Source organism: Python bivittatus, unplaced genomic scaffold, assembly GCF_059951505.1.
Source record: "Python bivittatus isolate LINGU-HERP-01145 unplaced genomic scaffold, Pbiv_v1 ctg000340_np1212, whole genome shotgun sequence".
NCBI lineage: Eukaryota > Metazoa > Chordata > Lepidosauria > Squamata > Pythonidae > Python > Python bivittatus.
In genome coordinates this window covers 30,511,378-30,527,737 of record NW_028277056.1, presented here as the reverse complement: position 1 = coordinate 30,527,737, position 16,360 = coordinate 30,511,378, and the positions used below count along the sequence as shown (strand labels likewise).

The following is a 16,360-nucleotide window of genomic DNA, read 5'->3' as shown; positions in this document are numbered from 1 at the left end:
GGGTGGATCCTAGACAGCTTCATCCACAGTCTGGTGAAGCTGCTGCACCTTATCCCCCACCTTCCCTAAGAAAGGCAGGTTGGATGCTGGATGAAAATGGTCCATTAAGATATGATCTAGCGATGGCTTCTTGAAAAGGGGGTGAACCAATGCCTCTTTAAGAGGCAGAGGAACAACCCCCTCTCTAAAGGAAGAGTTCACCACTAGCGGAACTCAACCGCATGTCACCTCCTGGGCAGCCTTAGCTAGCCAGGAGGGACATGGATCTAATGAGCAGGCGGCCAAGCTCAGAGTCATAAGGACCCTGTCCACTTCCTTTGGTTCAACAGGTTCAAACCATTCCCAGATAACAGGGCAAGAATATGCCCGAGGCATCTCCACAGGACCTGCACCAAGGCTGCATCTAACTGGGAACGAATCCAAGCAATTTTGTCCAAAAGATGCCTTGCCAATTTCTCTGCGTAGCTGTATAGGTAAATCTCAGAGTCTCCTCTACCCAAGAGGGCTTAGGTTAAACAGGGCCACCAGGCAGCTATCACTGGGTGCAATAAGGATGGAGAAATACTGATGCTTCACTGCTCTTACCACCACAAGGTAGGCCTTAATAGCAGTTTTAACCTGCATTTGTTTGAATTTGTTCACTGACCTCCAGCAATGCTCTAGATGTCTTTTCTCCCATTTCATCTCCCTCAACTCTTCCATAAATGACAGAGAGTGATGGGATCCATGGGAGGAAAGAGGTCTCAGTTGGACTGTGCAGCAGACCATCAGGAACAACCCCCAGCTCCCTCTGGAACCCATCTGGGACCATCAGTCGCTGAAGGTGGACCAATCTAATAGGCCCAGCCACCCTTGGGCAGGGGGGCAGTGCCAGAGAATCTGATGATTACCAGTGTATAACCTGACCAGGACAGATGTAATTTTGCACAAATCCATCTTATACACTGAGTGTACTTCAGTACGCCCATGTAACACTACTACTTTGGGGGATGCACCAGCTCTCTAAAGGCTTCTGGGTGTAGTTCAAGGGTCTGGTTATCACCTATAAAACTCTTCATGGCATAGGCCTGAGTTATTTGTGGGACCTCCTGTTTCCAATTGCCTCTGCTTATCCCGTAAGATCTGGCAGGGCTGGCATGTTTGGGTTCCTTTTATAAAACAGTATCACGTGGTGGGACCCAGGAATCATGCCTTCTCTGTCACGGTGCCTGCCCTATGGAACATTCCTTCTGATATTCATATGGTTCCAACCCTGCTGGCATTCCACAAGGCCCTGAAAACCTGGTTCTTCCTCTGGACATTGGCCAGTGTGTGGGATGAGCTTGCCTAGAAATGAAGAACTTGAATGGAATATGCAATGGCTGGCCTTGGTTATTGTTACTCTGGACATTTATTGTGTTTTGTTTTTAGTTCCTTTATTTTTATGCTTCTAATAGTAAGCCATTCAGAGTTGCTTTTGCAAGTTGGGTAACCATATAAATCAAATAAAGAATAAAATGTCATTCATCTCTAAAAAGTGCTCCTGTCAAAGCCAGCCACCTGCAAGAAGGAGGGGAACCTCTGAACTGGCACTATCTAGCACCTGATAAACAAATGTAAGCAACTGTGAGGGAATGAAACTGGGGTTGCTGTCTGCCTTTGGGAAAAGCAGCTGCAGCAAGGCAGAAACGCTTCCCACCCCCCAATTCACCAAGGCTAAGCTCATGCTTTTTTCCCAAAGGGCTGTAAAAATTTACAGTCCCAGAAACTTGAGAGGGGATGGACTCATTCATTCCCCACTCATGGTTTGCACAAAAGCATCCACTCCGGCGTTCCAGCTGCCTGACTAATTGAGCCACACCCTGGATTTTTACGGATGTGCTGATGTCCATAGGCAGTTTCACCCAGGCCCCTAGCCTACAAAAGTGTGAGTGTGAAGGAGAAAAAGAAGAAGACAACAAGCAGACAAGGAAGCAGGAAGCAACGCCTGGAAAGTATGACTATTACAGGCAAGCAAGAAAGTTATCAGTCAACTGCCAGGACCACAAGCTATGATAAGCAGCCCATTGTGATGTTATTCTTGTCTGAAACTTGGCTTAAAGCTTGGCCTGGAGCGTGGTAGCAACCAGAGGAGGAACCACGCTGAGGCAACATCTCATCCCAACAAGTGCAAGAACTTTTTGAGGGAGGCAAAGGTTGTGTGCCACTTTACAAACTTTAAGACTTTTATTTGTTATAAGGACTAACCATCAAAGACTTATTTACATGGCTACATCAACTTGCAAAGCCTAGGAGAGTGGAGTTAACCCAGGGCAACAGGAAAGGTGTGTGATACAATAAAGTATTTTGTACAGTTATCTTCTATACTGTGGTGTGTCCAGTCGGTGGAAAACAAAGAACACTCATCAGAATGCATGTATCTTGGTTAGAACTGTGAAGCTGTATGCTATAAAGAGCATGGGAATATTCTAAAGATGGAACTTGAGTGTTGATCTGCTCCTGGAAGGGGCTAAACATCTATGAGCTTTGAAGTTTGTCCACTGTTGTATCATTCAGAAAGGAGTTCCTGGCAGCAGAAGGGATCTAAATTATTTTCAGCTCCGTATCATTCTTCCTTACGACATTCCTTAACTAGAGCTATTGCTTTTGCATTGACTTACTCAGTAAATCATTTTAGCTTTCCTCTCATTTGCATGTTCATTGCTGCTGAGTCCCTAAATCTACTGCCTACAACCCACTGTGGCAAAACAATGAGAACTCGGGACAGCTGTAATTCTGCACCAAGTTGCATTTCATTCTTGTTCTACCCTTCCAAAAGCTTTCTTTACTAAACTTAGCAACTTGCTTTCTAGCTCCTGAATATCACAAGGACTGCAGAAGTCTTTCACATAGCTTAGCTACATGTACAAATAGTCAGGACAAAGGAAAAAATTGCTTATCTAGGAAGATATTGACATTACCCCACACTGTTGGTCTTCCATAGGTTGCTGTGTAATACAACATATATCACTCCAGCAGCCAGGAGAATCACGAATAAGATCCGTCTCATGGCTGGAAGGCCTGAAACACAAGTACAAAATGAGGCTTTTATCACTAAATGTTAATTATGGGTATGAGTATAGTAGAAAATAACTCTCCATTTATACTATTCACCAGTCATTTATTAGATGAGTAAGTCCTTTCTCAGATTTTCAAGCATAAGCAAATAATCTCTATCTCTATAGGGCTTCCATATACAATGGGGCTTATTAACTCTCTGATTATGACTATACTGTGTCATTAGTTATACTTATTCAGATTTTAAAGTGCTTAATCAGACACTTTTAAAAAAGTGTATTTTCCCAAATTGGAGGGGGGAGGGTATGACCCTGAACAAACTGCTGATCTGTTATGTATTTTTTACTTGTCTGGCTATTAACGTTTGTAACAATATACTCTTGAAAAACATAGTCCAGTATCTTCTTAGAACCCCCTTTGGAATTTGTCTCTAGATTTGCTAAACAGTCATTTTAAATTGTTGTCCTCCCCCATCCTCATTACTTTTGTTTATGAAATAAACATACCTACATAAACACACAGTATTACAGCATGTTGATAACACAGCTCAGCATATTCTGTTGTTGGGTACAGAATACTATTCTATCAAGATGGCTTTCTATCTTGCATAGTTTGCTTGTCCATCACACTTATGGCTAATCCGTTTCAGATAAACTATTATTTACCATAATTTGAAAGAGGAACTTAATTAAAAGAAGACTGAATGCTACCTGAAACACAGAAGATCAAGGAAACCAAGGTGATTTCCTTTCTCAAAAGTCCAAAATATTACTTCCACAAAGTAACGAAGTTATAACAGGAGGGTTCCTTGACTCAGGCCCATAAGATACTAATGAACATCAACAATTCAACAGGATGCCTTAAAAGCATACTATCACATTTCAGATCCACCTGTCCACAGACATCTTTTAACAGAGATACAACTTTTCCACATTTCTATTTACTCTGTGCATTTAAGCATTTTCTGTTAGAGCTATTTCTTTAAAATGTTAACACTTAGAAAATTTCTCAGGATTCAGGGATATCTGGGAGGGTCTCAAAAAAGTCAAGATAGCACTGTAACTGTGTGATCAAGGCCCCGCCCCTTTTACATATGTTGCAATGTAAAAAAGAGGTGGGCCTTTAACTGCTCAGTTGCAGCCGCTGCCTTGCCTTTTTTTTTTTTAATAAGAACTTTATTATATTGTATTTCAAGATACAATTAAAATACAAAACAGGAAGTACAGCAAAGAGAGAAGATAGAGCTAAAAGAAAAAAGACAAAAACTATAACAGTGTAGATAGATAGAAAACTGAAACAGAAAGTGACGTCTGACTATCTCCAATACAGACACAGATACAAATTAAAAAAATATATCTTACCACTAATTAATCCATGTTATTTCTATCAGCACAAACCATCTAATCATTATGCCTTTTCTTGATCCTCACAAGCAGCCCAAATTGTATCATACTCACCATTTTTATAGCATTCTTGATTTTTGTATGCATTATTCTAAAGATAATTTACTCTAATCTAATCTAATCTAAGAAAAGGGTAAGAATCTTTGCAAAGTAAGTATTACGACCCAAGTATTTTAAATAATAATGCATATGAAAAGTTCTGTTAAATGATTTAACAAGGTCTCACAGTTCTAGCTAGATGGAATCACTGTGTTCAGCTAATATGTAGGATGATTTTAATATTTTTTTAAAAATTAGCTCAAACTGGTTTAAACAGTCCCTTTGTGCTTTTACGTTTCTGTTTATTTATGCGTTGACTCCTACCAAATCCCTGGACTAGTCCCTAAAGTTTTCTTGGCAAGATTATCAGAAATGAATGGAGCAATATCATCATATATGTCAAGGAAGTCACAGGGCTAGAACATTTATAAGGTGTGCCTTACACTACAGTATATACATGCAAAATCCTCCATACAAAAGAGAGTCCTGCTTCATCTTTCATGTGAAAGCGTGCGCCCAAAGGGCCCTCTTTCATACTGCTGGGCATTCATCTGGCAATGGGTGTTGATGTCAGGTGTAGCCAAAATCTCCCCCCTGTACCTTTAATGCACAGTTAAGAGTATCCCTTCTCCTTTATTGGTTCTTTGAAGATCATTCAATCAATCTGACTCAAACATGGAGAATCAGAAAACTGAATTATACTGTGCATGTACACACACACACACATAAACACACATGTGCATAAACAGGCATACGCATCACAATTACATGCATCCAGAGTATTTTTTTTTTCGGTTGTGGTTCTCTTTGGTAAAGTTCTTCATCTTGCTAGCATTGAAATGTTTGCTTTTTTAGCGACTTAAGATATGTGATAGCAATGATTCATAAAACAAAGATTTCTTCTTTATAGGAACATTATTTTAAAGCAGATTATCAGTAAAACAAAACCACTAATCTCCCTGTAGCACAGGAGTTCTGAAGCTCTACATATACTGTAGGCCTTCATTCAGTGGAATAAGACTGTTGGTCTGTTTATTATTTTTCTTCAAGAAAGGAGTAATCCAAAATATAAGCACGATAAACACAGAGGATGGAGAGACAAATGAATAAAAACAGACTTTGATAAGCATATGTCAGCAGGTTTTTTTTTCCTTCTCACCATGCTTTTATAGTTGCTTTGGTCCCTGTTTTGTTCTTTGCCTTATAGAAAGTCTCAGATTCAGTCCTTTACACTTCCAGCTAAACAGATTAGGTAGCAGCAAGGTAATCAGCTTGACATTCCAAGCTGCCACATCAACTTGGAAGACAGTCATAGCCTAGCAGGACTAACAGCCCAAACAGCTGTGAGTCATTTTTGTGTCCTTTAATAGGAAGGAGAACAACTAGAGGCGTACTTGATACCCTGCACAATGTGGCCCTATATATTATGACATTTCTCATTCGTGTGGAATATGCTGCACCTTGAAATCTGTATACCTCCCCAACTCCTATCTTTATTCATAAAGCTCTTGAAAAAAGCACTTGGAGATTAAATTGGATTGTTTTTCACCCTATATGTACTTTGTTTTCTTTTGCTTCTATATTATTGTTATATTAAAGTTATTAGTGTTCTTTTGTTAGTTTTATTATTTGGATATTAGCCACCCAGAAGCTTTAAACCTAGTAAAGGAAGATGTTAGTAAACAATTTTGTATGTCATACGAAGCATGAGCATACTCATGATTAAGGCCCTTGCCCAGCAAATGCCCCCAGACACCACGGCAAACTATGGCTGATAGCATATGGCAGTCTCCCCACCCACCCACTCCTTTTCCTTCTGGTTAGTATCCCAGTAACTTTGGTCATCACTTCCTGGTTTTTTTTTTTTTTTTAAGTATGTTTAAAAGAAGGAAGAAACTCCACAATGGCTTGATCAGAGTCAGAGCTGCTATTTGTAAGATGGGGAAAATGATCTTTACCCCATCACCCTTGTTTTCTAAAATAAGCCCCCACGCATCTCGAAGCTGAGAATAAAAATAGAGCAGCAGAAACCTGTGGCAGGAACAACTTGTTTTTGCAGCTGCTTTTGTATTCTATCTTCTGTTTCTGCAGGACTATTTAAACTAACAGTTTTAATTTACAGTAGGTCTGATGACATGCTCTGAAACATAACCTTTAAAAAGCGAGTTCTGTTTAAGCAGGAACAATCAGCAATATAGACTGTAAACTGATAGCCTCTCACATAAGCATGAATCAGATTTGGACATATGGTAAGTAGTATCGCGTATCACATCAATATGGCCTATGTCTTATGTTTTCTTACAGGTTTCTGCTTCTTTGGAGCCTGAAAGTAAATTTAAAAATGAATTGTAAAAGAAAAGGAGCTTCAACATGCCTGTAGGTTTATGTATATGATATAGAATTCAAAATATCTTTTTATTTCACTAACTACAGGCTTGGTTTGATTATGTAGCCAGTTTTCATTTACTACACTATTTTTATAGTAAGCAAATTTTTGACATAAAGTACAATGTTCAAATTCTGTGTCCATCAGAAGACCTCACTTGACATTTGCTAGAACTTTGGTCTCCATGGTGATATTCCCATTCTCCTATGGTATTTCAGATTCCATGGTGAATTAGCACATAGCTAATTTCAACTGAAGTGGGATTTTCCAGAATCCAAATTAGTTTTTCTATGTGAATGTGCCCACTGTATGGAAATTCAGCCCTCTAGTTTTCTTTGAAAGGCAACAGATAAACTACTTATATATAGATGAACATTATGTTATCCTTTCCTCTCAGTTAAAATACTGTGCAATAGTCCTAAATAAAAACTAAAAAGAAGAAGAAAGAAGAAGAGAAGAAGAAGAAAAAAATACAGTAGTACACCAAATAATATTTGGCATCTTAAATATTAAATCATCTTGAATGACTGCCGTTTGAAGAATCCCAGGAACATTTGGCAAGAATTTACTGTAAGTTCTATTTTTTTTCAAGAGTAAAATAAGATTTGTTATATATTTAAGCCTATAGGCTTAAAATGTGAGAGTAGAAGAACAACATCATTTTTTAAAAAAGAAAACATGTAACATGTGCCTATTCTATGAAGAAAATTGTAGGAGATGCAAGAGTGAAAAGATGGCTGACACTTCTAGCATACCTAACAAGTTATTAATGCTGCAAAAGCTACAGCAGCTGATTTTTTTCAGGTTCTGGATGTTTCTTATGCCAACTTGCAAGAAACAGAAGTCTCACAATTGGTTTGCAATAATAATATGCATGTAAACAATACCAGAATAATTCTGTTTGTTATGAAATGATAAGACACTTAGCTTATGCCTGAATTCTGTTCATAGACCCATATCAGACTACATGAACAGAGTCAGCATAACCTAAAATAGCAATACAGACCATGCCACTCATGTTTTATAGCCTCCTTTAAGGAGGTATTAATATAGAGAAAACTGCTGAACTGGTTCAGGAATGATAAAATACTTCTTCATGTATCAGATGATTAACTGTAATGACTATTACCTTAGATGGCTTTAAAAGAAGATTCAACATACCAATTGAAGAAAACTTTATGAATACCTATCATTCATGATAGCTAGATGAAACTTCCCAGCTTAGATGAAGCTTTCCAATAAATATGAATAAATAGCTGGGAAGCATAGCAGGAGAAGCTACAGCTCTTGTAGCTTGCAAATATTCTAAAAGGATCTGCAAAGCCTTTGTGGCAGCAGGACAATAAACATGGTAGCCCTCTGCTGTGATTCTGCATGGATTTGCATGCAGATCAAAATGGATTACGATCATTCGTTCAGTGACCATTCAAAGTTACAATGGCACTAAATGAATGGTACTTATGATGGGTCCTCATAGTTCTGTCTGGCACAGTGTCCCTTCAGTCATGTGATTGCGATCTGGGCATCCAGCACCCAGCTTGCAATTATGACATCGCGGCAAGTTGCAGTCACGTGATCATGATTTCCAACGTTCCCTGCCAGCTTCCCACAAAGTCAATGGGGAAGCCATCAGGAAGTCGGAATTCATGGTCACATGAGGTCTTCACTTAACAACTTGTGCGGTCCTTGCTTAACAACAGCAACTGGAATGGCCAGAATTGCTGTCACTAAGCGACGTGCTTACATGACATTGCACTTTATGACCACGTTGCTTAGTGATGGCAATTCCAGTCCTAATTGCCATCATAAGCCAAGGACTACTTGTATGCATGCATAGTCTTTTCCTAACTTGATGCTTTCCAGATATGTAATTCACAACCAGCGTAATCCAGCTTGGAATTTTGGGAATTGCAGTTCCCACATATTTTGAGAGCACAAGATTAAGGAAAACTATTTTAGGGTGCTTCCAGATAAAACTATTGTTGTGCCACTGCCCTGTCTCATTCAAATAATTTTATGAGTGGTCCAAATTACCTTATCTACCATTTATAACACTCTTGGGTTCTGACATTCCTTTTTATATATTTTTATTGCCTGAAAATAATCCATCAAGAAGATCGAATTTCCTTTGATTGGTGACATCATGCCAGATTGTGAAATTACAGATGACCAGAATAGGTGACCTTTAATAATACATGGAAGATATTAGATAGTGGAACAACAGCAAACATATAATGGAAAAAAAGCATTAAAATAAGATTGCAGAGATTAACACCCAGACTTTCCTCCCCTTAGACTGATCAAACTCATTATTTATATAGGTAATCAGGATACAGATTAGAAATGAGAAATTTGCCTCTGTTAATATTAAAAACTCCCATATAAGTCAAAGCCATATGGCCAAGAAGTAACCTGGGAAGTTTGAAATATTCTTGTTTTGATGTTTTGCTTTTTCCTTAATGAACCAATATGATTTCTCACCATTTGTTTCTTGCTCCTAACAAATACTAGTATTTAACCATAGTCCCAAATTAGTTCTCTCCCTCTCTCTCTGCTTTAATTTGCACTTTTCAACCCATTCTATAATTGTATATACTTCCCCTACAGGAAAACTGATTCTTTAAAAAATATACCTTATGACTTATTCAAAGTTAATACATTGCAATATAATACAAAGCTTATATGTAGGAAACCAAGAGATATTTCCTTCCCATTCCCTTCTTCCTATGTATTCTTCCAATGGACTATCTTTTTAGAATACATTTATAGGAAATAGAAAATGACTGCCCTGCTGAAGAATGCCAGAAGAATCTTTTGTCATTGAAAAATTTATCCTGAGAGTATAAATGGCATATACCTGTTGGTGTGGGATGAGAATAACATTATGTTGGCTTGTAAAGTAGTCTCTAGATTAGACATCTTAGTGCACACTGAACAGTATGAGCATGCATGGGATAAAACTGGGCTTTGGCTAAGCTGGAGGCACGTTAAAGAAACACTGTTGACACAGACTGGTATTGTCTTCACCATTAGCAGGGAATGCTACATGGAGCATTGGACAAGACATATGACTAAACCTGGTAATCTAGTCTATATCTGCTCTTTACTACAAACAAACAAATTCATGATGGGCAGCTGAGGTCAGTTTCTATGGGCCCATTCTTTGAGCCCAGTATCTATGAGCCCAACCTTTTTGTACATTAAGGGAAAGGGGAAACACATAACAGATCTGAACAGAGGTGGCCTGATCCTCTGGAGTGGAGTAAATGAATACATGCAGGAAAGTGAAGATTTATGAATAAAAAGGCTAATATTTACATCATAAAGTATTAATTGGTGTTGTTTGTTATAGTAACATATGAATGTAAAAATCCATAGGTTGGTGATAATTGCATTTTATACCACAGTGAATACTGTAGTGATAATGGAAGAATCAGGCATTAATTTAGGGGAAATGGTGCAACATTCTGGATGAATGTGGTTCAGGAGAAAATAAAAGAATGAATGAAATGATGGCTGTACAGTGAATAACTGCTTATTGGCTGGTTTGTTTCCCTACGTAAATAACACAGGGTGTAATCCCAAAGGATGGAAATTTAGTATAGTAGAGCCATTGTTTAAGAAAGGTAACTGAGTAGATCCTAGAAATGAGTATTTTAGCAAAATTCATTCAAAATTCCTCCTCCAGTAGAATTTGGGCAGAGCAAAATTCTATCTTAGCAGAGAGGCTGGTTTTAGGCAAGGACGTTCAATAATTTATCACTGATAATTGTTTTATCCTATCTCACCTAATTAAAAAATGTCTTTATGTTGCATTTATTGATTTAAGTGTTTCATTCGATTCCATAAAAAGAAATCTTTGGTGGAAGATATTGCTAAACTCTAGCGCTGATAGACTAGTGTAAGACTCATCTATCTTACAAAGGCCCTTTATACCGATAGAAGTTTAATGGTAAGAACAGATGTAAATTATGCATAGACAAGCAATATCCCTACTTTTAAAGGAGTATATCAGGGATACATATTAGCTCCAGTACTTTTTAATTTCTATGTTAAGGATGTTGTGTCCACGGTTTACAGCCAGGATGTTCATTTGCTTCTGGTTTTGGATACAGAAATATATATTATATGTCAGTGGTATGATTTTGTTGTCCACATCCCAGATTAGACAACTGAAAAGGTTTAGTGTGTATAGTCAAGAGAATGACTTAATAAATAATAATATGAAATCAAAAGTGGTGGTTTTTGGCAGGAAAAGGAAGTAGTATAAATGGTTTTTAAATTCTTATAAAGTAGAGCAAGTTGGATCTTTTCTTTATCTAGGTATATGATTTTCATCTGTGGGATCCTGGATTTGTCAGATAAAGAGGAACAAACTGAAAACAAATGCATTCCTTTAAATTTTGAACAGGCTGTTGAATTATAGATATCCAGGTTTACTTAAACCAATTTAAATGACACATTTGCTGTTCCTGATGGCCTTTGGTGTTCAAACAAGGGGTTTTATGATTTCTTCACTGTTAACACAGTCTCCAAACAACCAAAATGATACCTGTGTAGCTGGACATCACTGTATGGAGTACGCAGAAATCAACTGACTGTATTATTGGTAGAAGGAGATGGAAGAGCTCAGTTATAACAGTAAAGAGATGACTAGGGGCTGACTGTGGAACAGATCACAAATTGTTCATCTGCAAGTTCCAAGTTAAGTTAAAATGGAAGAAGAAAGCCAACCAGTTTCCATAATCTTGATCTTGAACATATGCACATATTCAAGAAGAACATCAGGAATCACTTTGAAGGCCTGAATCTCATTGACTGGGAACCTGAAGAACTACAGAATGAAATAGAAGTTGTTAAAGAGGAATGTAAAAAGGCACTGCCAAATTCAAAGAAACAAAAGAAAGCAAACTGAACAAGCTGTGGAAATTACCAAGAAGAGAAAAGAAACCAAAGCCAAGAAAGACAAAGATCACAGGAAGAAACTAAACAAAGAATTTCAGAGAGCTGTTAGAAGAGGCAAGAAGCAATATAACAACATCTGTAAACACGTTTTAATCTTCAAATTGAAAAAACAAGGAAAAACAAGGAACATCTTCCAAAACATCCCTGAACTCAGAAGTGTTCCAACCTCTAATTGGTTTGCTAGAGGAAGCAACTGACAAATAGTTACTGATTCAAAGATCAAACAAATATGGAACGACTATACTGAAAGCTGTACTGTAGAGATGTCAACATCCAAGATACCTTAAAAGATATTCCCTACTAAAAGAGCCTCTGCTACTAGAAAATGAAGTTAGATTAGTACTCCAGGCATCACCAAGTTAGAAGTTGGTGGTGATGAAGTTGATGAAATATAGAAATATAGCAAGTGACAGAAAAAGAATCACTAAAAGTCCAAGTTATGCCAGGAAATCTGGAGAATAACATAGTGGCCAGAAGACTGAAAGAGGTGAATTTACATACCAGTCCCAAAGAAATAAGACTTAACAAAATGTGCAAACTATTGTATAATAACCTTAATTTTACATGCTAGCAAAATAATGCTTAGGATTATCCAACACAGATTAGAGTCCTACATGAAAAGGGAGTTGCCAGATATTCATGCTGGCTTCAGAAAAGGCCTAGAAACACAAAACATTATTGCTAATGCACCATGGATAGCTGAGAAAGCCAAATAATATCAAAAGGAAGTCAAAATGTGCTTCACTGATTATAAAAAGGTCTTTAATTGTGTTGATCATGTCAAGCTGTGGAACATGCTTAGAAAAATAGAAATCCTAGAACATCTCAATGTCCTCATGCAAAACCTATACGCAGATCAGGAAGCCACAGTACAGATGGAACATGATGTAACAGACTGGCTCCAGGTTGGCAAAGAAGCAAGACAAGGCTATATAGTCTCCTCTTATTTATTCAACCTATATGCAAATTATATATTGAGGGAAGCTGGGTTGGAAAAAGATGAACATGGTTTTAACATTGGAGCAAGAAACATAAATAACCTGAGCTATGCTGATGACACTATGCTGATAGCTGAAAATGCAAATGATCAGCAAGTTCTAGTAATTAAAGTAAATTAGAGCAGAGTGAAAAAATGGGACTAAAAGATTAAATATAAAGATGACCAAACTAATGACAACAAATACAGCAACCAGACTTAGAACTGACAGTAAAAATATTGATGTGGTAGATAGCTTCTGCTCTTTAGGATCAACCATCAACAGTAAAGGAACAAGCAAGAAATATGCCACAGAATAGCATTTGGTAGAGTGGCCATGAAATCTTGGAAAACATATTCAGATGCTGTGGTGTGTCCATACCTACAAAGATCAGAAGTGCAAACAATAGAATTCCTTATGACACACTATGGAAGTGAAAATTTGAAGCAGGATAGAAAGAGTATTTACACTTTTGAAATTTGGTATTGGAGAAGACTCTTCAGAATACTGTTAACCCTTTAAGAAAACAAACAATGGATCACTGAACAAATCAGCCCAGAGTTCTCACTCAATGCACAAATGACTGGGCTCAAATTATCCTATTTTGATCAAATTATGTGAAGATCTAGCTCTCTGGAGAAGGCTCTAATGCTGGAAAAAGTGGAAAGAAAGAGAAGAGGCAATGAGTGCACTGTTAGAAGACCTGAAGGACCAGGTTAGTGGCAGATTGTCATGGAGAAAATCTATCTATGTGAACACTAAGAATCAACACTGACTTGATGGAACATAATCAATCAATCAATTGCACAATAAAGCAGAATTCTGGATTATCTTGAACAAACTACATGTTGGTACATGCAGTCTATTCACTATTGTTATATTCTTTCTTCTATGGAAAGCACTGAACAAGCCTTGAGAGAGTTGCTTAAATGTCATTAGAGTCAGGTTTCCTTGCTTGTTGCCCCTCTAAATAACCAGCATTGCACATTATGGTTATTTCATGCCTTACAATGTTGGCTTAGCAAGGACCATAAATTATATGATATTAATCATATCATCAGGTATTCCAAACAGAACATGCTACGTGAATATTTGTCTTTTGCATAAACATGGCCAATAATGTCTCACATCCACACTGCTCATGTTGTATTTATTTATTTATTTATGTATTTATTTATTATTCAAATTTATACAGCCATCCATCTCATATATATGACTCTGGGTAGCTTACAAAAATTAAAACAAATATAAAAACAAAAAAAAAAACAATTTAAAAACAAGAAAAAACATATAAAAGCATATAAAGAACATTATAAAATACATAAAACTCACAGCCCATAATCCCATTCATCAAAACAATCAGTATAGCCACTGCAATATTTATACATATTCACCCAACTGTGCAAACACTACTGAATTTGAATACAGTACTAAGAAAAAATTAACTACCTCTTCTCCCAAAGATACACAACATAATCCTCTTTTAATCCTCTATTTGATATGTAATTATAAGAGTGCAATAAGTATGTGCATGTGTGTATAATATATTAGCATATATAAGTATGTAAATACTTCAAGTTTTGTGTTAATCCCACAATCAGCCAAGATATGATTAAGTCACAATTTGTTAATAAAATTCAGGTAGTCCTTGCTTAGTGACCACTCATTCAGCAACTGTTCGAAGTTATGACAGTGCTGAACGAGGAGACTTATGGCTGGTCCTCGAGGCTGCAGTTGTTGCAGCGTCCCCAGTTACATGACTGCAATTCAGGCACTTGGCAATCAGCTAACAATTAGGACAGTTGCTGTGTCATGCAGTCATATGATCACCATTTGCAACCTTCACTGCTGGCTTCTGACAAGCAAAGTCAACGGGAAAGTCAGCAGGAAGCTACACATCACGGTCATGTGACGTCAAACTTAATGACTGCACACAATTTGCTTAACGACTACAACTGGAACGGCCAGAACTGCTGTCGTAAGTTAGCACAGCCATGTGATTTTTTGCTTTACAACCTCATTGCTTAGCGATGGAGTTCCCGGTCCCACTTATGGTCATTAACTGAGGACTACCTATACAAAAAACCTACTGAGGGATTTGTATTCCCATAAAGGTGGATCCCTACTCTAAAAAGAAACAATATGAAAACGAATGTCCCTGGATAAACAATGCAACAGAAAGATTAATCTAGTTAGCATGTACAATATAACATGTTTCATTTAATAGAACATTAGTGCAGTCATGTCTCAGAATACAGAAAATAGGAAAATTGTATAATTATTGATGCTCATATTGCAACAGACTAAAATAATGACAACATTCAGCTTATAATAAAGTCATTTCCAAAAACTGATTAAACTTCCAAGAGAAACTGATTAGATTAAAATTCTAAGTGAAGTTTGCTTATAAAGTTGCTACAAAAGCCTTTTTTTTCCCAATCTGAAGGAAGAAAATCAGGAGGAAGAAGAAAACAAAGAAAAAAAATCAACTACATGAAGGACTAACCTACAGAACTGATAACAGTCTGAAGAAAGCATCATTATCCCAGTCAAAATTGAATAACTTCACTATTTAGAAATGGAAAGGGAACATATGGTGCTGGCACATAGAAGGAGAACGGTAGAAGAGACTAAGAGGATTAAAAGCGGAACAGCTTGTGCTTGAAACTGGCAACAAAAAGAAACACGAGATATTATCAGTACACAAATGTCCAAATAAAAGGAGAAAGTGATTGAAGTTGAAGCAGAGGGTGAAAGGGAACTGTTTTTTGTTTTGTTTAAGTCAGAGGGAATATTAACAGATCATCAGGGTAAAAGACAGTACAAACTTCCTGAAATGGGAAGGAAACTTCAGTAGTATAAAGATACCAGAAAGAGTCAAAGGCTTTAGCCAAACAAACAGAAAAGAAAGTACTAATACTACTCTTTCTGGATCTCAAATAATGAAAATAAATGCAATCTTACCTCTTTTACCAGTTTTCCCATCTTTGAATGAGCAAATTGAATGCCTGGCTCCACAGGATTGCTGAGCTGTGTCCAGGCATAAGTCTTTTTTTTGCATCATACCACTCCTTATCTGTTTGTCTAGCAGCACATTACCATTCATGTATTTCATTTTTGTTAACCACTGCAGCCCATCCACACACAACAGACAGAACATGACCCACATGCCTCACTCTCTTTTCCCTTCCATTGCCCCATGTTCACCCCCTCCCCAGAATACAGCAACAATTGTGATAAGCATGCAGGGCTTTTGTACACCTGAGTGTGCGTTTCTCTTAATTTTATTTACATCTGCAGTCAAAATCATAATATCAGTTTTCCTGTTTTATAGCCGTGAAAGAAATCAAATTATAGCTTAAAATACCTGCCAAATGACAATCTAAAAGCATACTGGCGTAACTTTTTTCTTTAAAAATGCTCATTTGCAGGACTAAAAACAAAAAGAGGTGTTGAACTAGTTTCTAAACTGGATGTTTGAAATTCCTGAACTCCAGTGTTTTGCAAAAACATTTTAAAAGGTAAAAGCAAAAGTATGTGAAATACTCATATAC

At 37.3% G+C, this 16,360-nt stretch overlaps 1 protein-coding gene across 5 annotated transcripts in view; it reads right to left on the bottom strand.

Annotated features, from left to right (window-relative positions):
* ST3GAL6 (ST3 beta-galactoside alpha-2,3-sialyltransferase 6) overlaps positions 1 to 16,360 on the bottom strand; it is a 52,866-nt gene that overhangs the window by 20,838 nt on the left and 15,668 nt on the right. For all 5 annotated transcript variants that reach the window (XM_088140791.1, XM_088140788.1, XM_088140789.1 and 2 more), the window contains exon 2: positions 2,940 to 3,039. In XM_088140791.1, coding sequence (XP_087996917.1) covers positions 2,940 to 3,028 — 89 coding nt within the window. In that variant the 5' untranslated portion in view covers positions 3,029 to 3,039. The remainder of the gene's footprint in view (positions 1 to 2,939; positions 3,040 to 16,360) is intronic.